General features: G+C 48.0%; 1 protein-coding gene across 1 annotated transcript; it reads left to right on the top strand.

Moving 5' to 3' along the window:
- Nucleotides 1–2,021: 2,021 nt before the first annotated feature.
- On the top strand, nucleotides 2,022–3,294 carry LOC101774925 (ubiquitin). The gene is made up of 3 exons (XM_004956584.2): nucleotides 2,022–2,196; nucleotides 2,371–2,651; nucleotides 2,949–3,294. The coding sequence occupies exons 1-3, from the start codon at nucleotides 2,094–2,096 to the stop codon at nucleotides 2,985–2,987; spliced, it is 423 nt and encodes a 140-aa protein (XP_004956641.1). The 5' UTR covers nucleotides 2,022–2,093; the 3' UTR covers nucleotides 2,988–3,294.
- The last annotated feature ends 7,563 nt before the right edge of the window (nucleotides 3,295–10,857 follow it).

Here is a 10,857-nt window from a genome sequence, read left to right on the forward strand (position 1 = left end):
GGCCGTCTGTTTGCCGAGTGTCCTACGTGGACACTCGGTAAAGAGTTTCTTTGCCGAGTGTCCAACGTAGGACACTCGGCAAAAATTTTTTGAAAAAAATTTAAAAAATATCCAACAGTTTCAAAAAAATACCAAATTTTCACACGAACCAATATAGGTTCTCTACCGACTATACAAAAAGTTTTGTAGTCAAACCGAACTCGACCGTCACTTCGACTCTAAATTTTTTCGAATCCTTCTCAAAGTTACTATTCTTCTTCTGCGATGCTTCGGTTTGTAATCATCGTACATGATGAAATGTGCAAAACCTTCTCAATTTTTTTCCATAGCCTCCACGTATTATATCATCACATCATGGCAAATCTCATAATTTTCAGACTTTGATTGTTTTTTTTACAATTTAAAAATACTACTGTCACACGTTCATGGTCGTGTTTCCTGAACAAGATGTTCGAAATTTCTTTTCATTTCATGGGTCAGGTCTCAAATTGGTCCAAATAACATGAATATCATTTTTCTACTCATTTTATTCCATAATTTGAATCACTTGCCGTTCAAATTTGACTTATACCAAAAATTCCCTTGAAATGCAATTAATTAAATAAATATAGCAAATAAATTCAAAAATATACCAAATTTTAACATGGAGTACCACATGTTGTATGTAGGGAGTAGAAAAAAATTCATGGTGAAAAGAGAAAAAAAAATTATTTTTTTGCCGAGTGTCAAAAAAAAACACTAGACAAACCCCCCTATTTGCCGAGTGTTTTTTTTTGACACTCGGCAAACCCCCCTCTTTGCCGAGTGTTTTTTTTGACACTCGGCAAAGAGGGGGGTTTGCCGAGTGTCAAAAAAAAACACTCGGCAAATAGGGGGGTTTGTCTAGTGTTTTTTTTTTGCCGAGTGTTTTTGGCTTGGCACTCGGCAAAGAGCTTGTTTGCCGAGTGTCCGAAAAAAAACACTCGGCAAAAAGAAAACACTCGGCAAATTTAAGGTTTCCCGTAGTGACGTTCGCAGGGGATTTAACTTAATAATGGTGATTTGAAGGGGCATGCTAAATGGCGCGCCAGCAGCGCTGCCCATCATCGATCCCCCAGCCCACTCCACTTCCTCCGTACTTTTCTTTTTTATAAAAAGTTTTATTTCCCACAACTTTCTATTTTTAATATCATAACTTATACACATAACTTACTTATACACATAACTTTCTACGCATAATTTCTACTAACAACTTCTTGTGAGGTAATTTTTTAGCACAACTTTGATGCTATGTAGAACTTATGCGTACAACTTCTACATCCAATTTCTAAAGGATAATTTTGAATTTTTATTTTTTAGAAACTTATAACTTATACACACGATTTGCATGTATAACTCTTTCCTAACAACAACTTATGTGATAAATTTTATAGTATAACTTTCATGATATACACAACTTATACGTACAATGTTTGCCACACGAGGAATTAGCATTGTGTGATTTGAACCTCTTGTCTGTGAGCTGGTTAGCAAATTTAAGAACATGAATCTGTATTTTGGAAGTTTGGGGACATGCATGGCACCCCGAGCCAAATTAAACCAGCAGTGCATTTTACTCAAATTCATCCTATTTGGATCATGCAACTACGTATTTCAACATTTTTGAAAGCCCAAGTCGTGGTCGTGGTGAGCAGGCCTCTCGGTGATGGACGATGGGCCAGGTGAGCATGGGCAAATTCCAAACCCAGCTGCTCTGCCGGCATGCATGAATGATTGCATGCAACTTATAGCAGGAAGTCGCAGAAGTCCCTGTCTCTTTTTTTTTTCTTTCTTTCTTTCTTTCTTTTTTTTTTTCCGAACGAAGTCCCGGTCTCCTGAAACTCGCTCGGGACAAGTTTCGTAGCGGGCGCGTCAAGGTTTCGTAGCGGCCCAGGGCAGTGTGGGCAAGGCGGTTCTGGTTTCGTAGCGGCCGCGTCAAGCCCCCCCTGTCCCTGGCTATAAAGCCGCACCACGTCCGCGGCGCCACACACAGGCAACTCCGCCACCCCACCCCACCCCACCCACTCCCTCAAAAACCCCATTCCTCCGGCGAGCAATCCCCGAGCTCCGGCGAGATGCAGATCTTCGTGAAGACGTTGACGGGGAAGACGGTGACGCTGGAGGTCGAGAGCAGCGACACCATCACCAATGTCAAGGCCAAGATCCAGGACAAGGAAGGTAAGCACCAGCGCACTATGCATGGAGTCCTTGTCTGAACTATAGTTAAGTTGATCATCTCGATCTTAGTTTGTTCCGTTCCATCTATGGACATGGAAATCGATCATCGTGTACTAGGTTAGGATTTGCGCTTGACACGATCCAATCAGATTTAACAACCGCGAGCATGCGCAGGGATCCCGCCTGACCAGCAGCGGCTGATCTTCGCCGGGAAGCAGCTGGAGGACGAGCGGACCCTGGCCGACTACAACATCCAGAAGGAGTCGACGCTGCACCTGGTGCTCCGCCTCCGCGGCGGCGGCGGCAAGGGCGGCAGCTACCCCAAGATCGACCTCAACCTCCTCCAGCTCGCGCTCAAGTACCGCCAGCACAAGATGATCTGCCGCAAGTGCTACGCCCGCAACTCCAGCAGGGCCGAGAACTGCCGCAAGAAGAAGTGCGGCCACACCAGCGAGGTGAAAAACGCTTTTTTGAATTTTATACATATGGGATTTAAGTTACTACCCGCTCCAGTTTTAATTTAAGTCAGGCCTCAGTAGATTGGTGTTTCTCGACTATGTTTTGCTTCTGTGCACATATATAACAGCATGCTGTTTAATTTTGATGTGAATACTTGTTTGTTCTTTGGTGATCTGCTCATATTAACAAGCCAAACGAAAAACTATTTTTCTCTGCCCTCATGAATATATTCAGTTTATTCCGTATTTTGATTGTTTGATCTTTCATTGATTTTCCAACATTTTCCTCTTCAGCTGAGGCCAAAGAAGAAGCTGGATGCCAAGAGAGAATGAAGCAACATTGGAAAATCACCAAAAGCGATGAAGTGCCAAGCGTCAGTTGAACCAGTTTTCATAATAAGAGTTGTCAGTCCTATTAGAGTACTTGTCTATCAAGAGCTGTGATATTGCAGCTAAAGAGTGTCTAGTTAATTTTCCTTTGCTGGTTTGTCGAACCTTTTGTCGTTCTTAATATGCTAGTTATGGCATTATGAATCTCGATTAATAGTTGTGTCTGGGATGTGTTCTGGCCGTCTGATGATAGGTTTTCAACCTTTTGGTGTTTACCACATTGATACATATATATGTGCAATTCCATTGATGGTTAAGTCCCCATTCTGGTTGGCCCCGGGCCGCTGGACGTCTGGCTGTGGCTGGTCACGACGCTCTTATTAGTGCTGGTTGTCGCGATCGTCGCGGTGGCGATCGTCATGGTCGTCACGATGGCGGTCGCGGTCGTGGTTGTAGCGATCGTCACGGCAGCGGTAGTCGCGCCTGTTGTTATCCCGACAGTAGTCATTACGGCGGGGTCGCTTGTACTCCATCGGGGTGCCAGACTCTTTCTTGAGGACTGTGCAGTCCCGAAGATTATGATGTGCACCCTTGTGGAAGGGGCACGGAGCATTGAGGGTGTCATCAAAATCTTCCCGGAGGAAGGTGGTCATCTTAGTAGGGTCGCCTTTAGCAGTGAGGACCTCGAAGGCCCTTTTTCAAAGTCAGGACTCTAGACGTGCTTGGGGTTCATCATGGATTGGCTAAATGTAGTCGTCGGCCGGGCGGTGCTTGATGTTTTGGAACTGAACTTTCGCTGCCTCCTCAATGTCTTCTTGCTTGTTGACAACTTCCATCATCTGCCCGACCATCTTGGGGGTAGCCTCGTACATCTTGCAGAACATTGTGCGGTTCATCAGGCTAGAACGGAAGTACATGATGATGTCGCGATCTTCAACACCGGCCATCCTATTGCCGTTCTCGAAGAAACGGTTGGCGTACTCCCAGATGGTTTCTCCTATCCTCTGATGGACTTGGTCGAGTTTCTCCGTGTTGCCAGATCTGTTATAGGTAGCCTAGTAATTCTGGGTGAAAGCTCTAGCGAGCTGACCCCAACTGTCGATGCCGCTCGGGGGAGATTCTCCAGCGATAGGAGCGGAGCGGGATCTATCACCATCGGGAAGTAAGTGGCCATCTGGTTGTAGGTGCCATTGGTGTCTTTCACCGCGGTGTTGTACATCTTGAGCCAGATGGTGGGATCGGAGCAACCATCATACTTTTCATTAATGGACGGCTTGAATGCGGCCAGCCAATCGACAGCCCTGAGGCATGGAGTGAAGGTGGCGAAGCCATCGATCGTCGTGTCATCATCATCGTCGAGGTAGTACTGGACAGGTGGAGCCCTGGAACGTCCGCCATTGTCACGCATGGGCAGGTTGTGAGCATCTTCAGGGGTGCTGTACGCGCGGTTGTAGTCAGCGCAGCGGCGCATCTCATCTTCCTGGCGACGACGGCGGTCCTCGCTCTCTGCATCGCGGTTGGGTATAGGAGCGCCATAGTCGCGGTCGTACTTGGTGTGCCGGCGGAGCTCAGCCTCTTCACACTTGTTGTGGCAGTTATTGAGGTCGGGGTGGATGTCACAGCACTAGTAGAGATCGCACAACTCATCATGGAGATCAAGTTGCCGACCTGGTTGGCCGCGGTCCTCATCATCGCCTCTCGTGCTACGGCGGTGGTTGTCATTGTTGTTGCGTTATCGGTCATTGTTAGCATTGTTGTTGATGAGTGGGTTGGTATTCTGCTCCATCTCTTCTTCGGGGATTGACTCCATCGGACCTCCTACGCGATCGCCTTAGTGGTGGTCGGATCTGCTATGCCCGGATCGGCTCCGAGAGTGCCAGGTAGCTATGGACCAAGAATGTGCGGCCCGGTTGTTGCCCTGCTCCTCGATCTGGGCGTTGGCGACTTGGAGTTGAGCCCAGTGTCGGGGATAGATCCCCAGTACCCACAAGTAAGGAAGAAGATGGACTCCTACTAGGATTCCCCTATAATCCTAGTAGGACTCATACCATGTAATCCTACTAGGACTCCTTCTTGTAACCGACTAGTTGTCACGCCCCCTGGAGTATATAAAGGAGGGCAAGGTTACCTAGATTGGTAGAGACAACAGAGGACCAAATCCTCATACCTCAACACTCAAGCGTAGGGTGTAATATACAACACCCCAACAGGACGTAGGGTATTATGCTACTCTGGCGGCCCGAACCTGTATAAATCCGTATCTTATGTCCTCTCTTTTACCTTAAAGTTCTAGGTCCAACGATTCCTCACCAACCAATCTACTACCTCGGGTACCTCCTCGGTATGTTGCCGGTATAAAACACTGACATCTGGCGCACCAGGTAGGGGCCATCGTCGAGATCATCGGGTGAGCTTGAAGGACCTCATCGTCAAAATCAATCTACTCATCGTGTTCGTGCATAAGTCCAAGACAAAGCTTCCTCTGTAATTGTTGTCTTTTTGCATGACAACATGCAAAAGCTCGAAGACATTGATAGCAGTGGGATTTTGAGCGTGTTCATGATAGCGCGCAAATTCCACAGCGAAGTCGTTCTCTAGCGATCTGCAACATGCGAACTCGAGTCTGGTGCGGAGATCGAAGCCGAGTCGACTGCTCTGTCCCTACATCCAAAAAAGAAAACCGCAACTCAATCCAAATCCAATTAGAGAGAGAGAATAAAAAGTCAATCTCCAGTCCGTAGGACCATAGGGCAAGTCAGATTCGCTTCATCTCACAAGAAATAATTATTGAGGTGTTGTGCTGCATGCACACGTGAAGACCATTAAGATCACAATAAGCTCTTTGCTACATGCACACCAAACCAAAGAAGGCACCAAAAGACTTTAAGTGCTCTACGGCAACACCGACGACCGGCTGCATCAAGTCGCCGACAACTAAATAAACTACTCGTCTCAACTAGAAACTAGTCGGGATAGACCTTGCACCATCAATAACTAGTCGGAATCAACTTCGACTAGCCGACTTCACCAACAACCATCACGGATTCATCGATGACAACATCAACTACTCATCTTGACTAGAAACTAGTCGAGGGTGGGTTCCACGTGATCAACAACTAGTTGGAATCGACTTCGACTAGTTGGCTTCATCAACAATCGACACGGCTTCATCAGCAATCATCCACAAATCAAGCTAAGTCACTTTTCTAATTATTTTTTAGCTTGCTTTCCACATGCAAGGCAACACGCTGACTACATATTTGTGTATGCCTCTCAACTGGAATTACCCTATAGAGCTACACTTTGCCAACTATTCCCAGGGCATGTTGACCGGCAGCCACAAGCTTGGTACACCAAATTACGGAGACTATGGCCACAGGTTTGGTGCACAAAGTTTTGGAGGCACCATCACGGGTTTGGTACATTGAATTTTGGAGGCAATAGCCACAGATTTGATGCACTAAATACTGGAGGCTCACAACAGCTACACCCTAAGGAGGCACAAATCTCTTGCGCGCAACACGTGCTCTACTCGCTGGAGGGTAGCAAACTCTTATGCACAATCGCGCAGTCTCTTTTGTCGCAACGATGACTGCTCATTTTTTTAAGGTCACTAATCTCCTCGAGTAGAACACGCCTTAATTCGTGAAAGTTTTGGATCATCTGTCATGCCTAAATGGTAGCACACATACACGAGACAATGATCTCAGTTGTGCAAACGACAGTACCCGTACATGTACAAGAGATAAATATCTCGCCACGCAATGGCTACGGCTAAACAAAGGTCGAGAGACTAAACGCAACAGGCTAACTACTCAGGAGAAATATGGCTGAAACAAGAGTATGATACAAAACATCTATATTGATCACTGAATAAATTTTAGTAGTTTAAATATTCTACAAATATGCTACTGTTGACGCTAGATTTTGACACGTGTAAAATCGGCGTTGGGAGAAGAAAAGGTCGGAAGATGCGGCGAGATACAAGGGCGACGATTGGAAATCGGCCGATTGCTGCTACAGTCAAGGATCGGCCATTTGATGCTTCAGTCGAGGATCGGCCGATTGATCCTTGGAGTTCCGCCTCGCCCGACCCCTAAGGCTTGGGATCGAACGCGCCCGACCCTCCAAGGGAGGATCTCCGCCTCGCCCGACCCCTAAGGCTTGGGATCGGACACGCCCGACCCTCCAAGGGAGGATCTCCGCCTCGCCCGACCCCTGAGGCTTGGGGTCGGACGCGCCCGACCCCTCCAAAGGAGGATCTCCGCCTCGTCCGACCCTGGTGCCCGGGGTCGGGATGGGTTTGAGCCCTTGACGTGTGGGTCCTGATCGGTTACCTCCTTGCTAAAGAGGTGATTGGGCCGATGTGGGCTTAAAAAGGATTATGAAGATGAAAGAGGAGGTTAGCCCATGAAGCGCGTAAAGATAGTACGAATCGTACTTGTAAATATTTGTTTTCTATTTAGATTTGGGGATAGAGTTCTAGTCGGATAAGAAGTTTTTCTGTTTAAAGTTAGAGATAGAGTTCTAGGTGGATTAGAAGTCGTTTGTACTGGGCTATAAATAGCCACCCTTATGGGTCTGTAAAATAACAATCAACTCAATACAACAAACTACTTTTTCCTCGTACTTACTTTCAAGCAGGCGACTTCGTCAACATTTTTTTTTCTTTTTCACGAGTTCGTACGGGTTGGCGGGGCTGCATCAACTTGACCTCCGGTTGATCTTGTAAGTTCCGTTGATCGAGTAATTTCTAAGCTTTAACTTCGGGCGCATCGCTGTCGTTTCGTTTAGATTTATTCACTAGTTATCGATATTCACTAGAATTCTAGGTTTTACCTGTTGTTCTAGTTTTATCACCAATTATCCAGCTTGGAATTAGAACCTTCGGCTTTATTATATCTTGTTACTTAATTTACTACTTTTTCACATAGCCGATCGGATCTGTTCCTAGTGTTGCTACCTTAACGTTGTTTAGATTGCTCTAGTAGTTTTCTTTGCAAACGTCATCTGGTAATCGGTTGCCTCGTAGCCGATTTCCTTCATTACCGCAAATCGGCCGATTCACTGATAAGCTTTCCTAAGATCGGAACTCTAGCCGATCGCAACCCCTGGGAACTGATACGTTTATTTCCTTGCCAATCAACAGGTCAGATTGGCTGGCACGCCGTGCGAACCGCATCAGGGCGACTCACCCGAATAGGAGCGAAGCAGATTCTCCCGGGTCGTGTGTCCGACGCTGGGAATTCGATCAGTGATTTCTAGCGCCAACACACTTGTGGCACGCCCGGTGGGACCAATACAACCGCCACCATGTCGAAAGCTGCTGCAGTCTCCGAAGATAACGTCATCGAAGTGACAGAGGCAGATCTCAGGGATGACCAGAAGGAAGAACTAGAGAAGCAGACGGCATACTACCGGAAGGCTTGCCTGCAGTCCTTCAGTCGCACCAGAAGCGGGGAGACTATCAAAAAGACTCCGTTTCCAACTCCCCGCCAGATCACAATCACCGAGGACTCGGACAAGATGTCCGAGATGGTCCAGCAATCTGTTTATCAAGCTTTCATCGATCAATCCCTGGTGCTTGCAAATACGGTGTACAATACCGTCATCAGCTCCTTGGCTAGCGGGGTATCTCAAGGGTACAAGGGACCGGCATATGCTCCGCCGATTCCACCAAACAAGAGTTATCTGAATTCGGCTTCTCAGCCGATCCAATTTCTAGTTGGGGGTTCAGGCGCTTCCTCATCATCGATCTCTATGGGCTATACTGGCACACAACACCACTAGCCACATCCCGTTCAGTTGTCCTCTGCGCAGTTCCCTCCGGTTAATCCAGCGCCTTGGGGGGCACCATCAGCTACGGCCGTTCAGGATCAATCGGCCAATCAGGGAAGTCCCCAATTCCAGGCATCTTTCCAGGCAGCCACTCGACCAACTATGCCGCCGTACCAGCCTGTCGCACCAGAGATGAGCAAAGCAGCAGAGCTCGTACTATACGACGAAACGAGTGGCTCATTCAAACAGCCGACCCTGAATACGCAGCCAGCTATAACACATCAAATGCCACATACTTTCACTCAGCATCAAGTCATCCCGCCGCCGATATACCAGCACATACCAGTCCCTCAGCCAACAGTTTACCAGCAACAGCCGGACTGGTCGGCACGTATAGCAGAGGTGATTCAGGAACAATTCGGCTTGAAGCCGAAGGTGCAGACTTACACCTACAGGACACCGTACCCGTCTACGTACGACTTACTGCCGTTTCCCCATCGGTATAAAGTTCCTGACTTCACCAAATTTTCGGGGATGGACGACACCTCAACCGTAGAACACGTGAACAGATTCATCATCCAATGCGGAGAGGCAGCGGTGCAAGATTCTCTACGGGTGCGGCTCTTCTCGTCGTCTTTGTCTGGGTCGGCCTTCCAGTGGTTCACAACCTTACTGCCCAACTCGATTATTACATGGGCCGATCTGGAGAGACAGTTTCATAAATACTTCTACGCCGGGGTACATGAGATGAAGCTGTCCGATTTGACCAGCCTCAGGCAGAGAAGCGACGAGCCGATATCCTCATATGTGCAGAGGTTTCGGGAAATCAGGAACAAATGCTATTCTCTGGCTCTAACTGATGCATAGCTGGCTGATATAGCCTTTCAAGGTCTCCTGCCTCACATCAAGAAAAATACGCCTCGCAGGAGTTTGAGAGCTTGAGCCAAATCGTCCATCGATTGTCTGGTCAAGAGGTACGTTCTTTCGATCCACGAAGGAATTTCCAGAAGAAGGTGGCATACTTGGAAGAGGTTGAAGCCGAAGAAGATGCAGAAGTCGGTCTTGCAGAATGGGTTAAAGGGAAAAAGCCGATATCATGTCCGTTCGGCAAAAAGGAGCCAGAAACGTTCGGCTTTGATACTTCAAAGGCCGATAAAACCTTCGACCTCCTCCCCCAGGAAGGACAGATCAAGCTCTCGCCATACCATACCATTCCTTCTGCCGAACAGCTGAAGAAGATAAAATATTACAAGTGGCACAACGCTACATCCCATGACACTAATGAGTGCAAAATCTTCCGGCAGCAGATACAGACGGCCATTGAGCAGGGCAGACTTAAATTTGAAGTGCCAACAAAACCTGCCAAGCCGATGAAGATCGATTAGCACCCCTTCCCCACCAACATGGTTGACGCGGGGAAGAACTCACTCCAAACCAAGGTACTGACATCCGAATCGGCTAAAAAGAGTGGCGCCGTAGACCCTAGAAATCAAGCAGCGCCTGAAGACGTCAAGGGGAAACGACGGATGGAAGACGATGACGGCGGATCAGGAGAACCACGCATTACTTCCCAATTTCTACTCAACAAATATCAGCGGCAACATGAACGCTCAAGATCTCGGGAAGAAGCGATGCGGCGACATGAAGATCACTGGAGATGCCCGTTCTTTATCCACTGTTGGGAAAGCAACCTCAGGTTACCTTCGGCTGATAATTGCCTGGAGTGCAACGGCCCGTATCGTAACAATCGGCCGTTCAACAGGTCTCGCTCCAGAGACGGGAGACCAGAGCCGATCAGCAGGAACTGGCGCGACCAAGATGACCGGCGCCCTCCCGTGCGTGATCAGCTTGGGGGCAGAAGTGACCGGTATGACTGGTCGAAAGGCAGGCACCATGATGGACCGAGGGGCAGATTTGATCGACACGACCGGCCAGAAAACAGGGCCAGCGTCCACAGTCGGCTTGAAGAGATGGCCGATGCTCGAGTGGCAGATGAGAACCCTTTAGGACGCGAACCAGAATGGGAACACGCCAGGCCACGAACCAAACCAGTGAACCCCAGGTGGTGTCCCGATGGATTGATCAAGTCTCAAAA

Source organism: Setaria italica, chromosome II (assembly GCF_000263155.2).
Source record: "Setaria italica strain Yugu1 chromosome II, Setaria_italica_v2.0, whole genome shotgun sequence".
In the NCBI taxonomy this organism is placed as follows: domain Eukaryota; kingdom Viridiplantae; phylum Streptophyta; class Magnoliopsida; order Poales; family Poaceae; genus Setaria; species Setaria italica.

Coding starts and splice junctions, on each gene's coding strand:
- LOC101774925 (XM_004956584.2), top strand. CDS start 2,094: ATGCAGATCTTCGTGAAGACGTTGACGGGGAAGACGGTGACGCTGGAG. Junction 2,197..2,370: donor CAAGATCCAGGACAAGGAAG/GTAAGCACCAGC, acceptor GAGCATGCGCAG/GGATCCCGCCTGACCAGCAG. Junction 2,652..2,948: donor AGTGCGGCCACACCAGCGAG/GTGAAAAACGCT, acceptor TTTCCTCTTCAG/CTGAGGCCAAAGAAGAAGCT.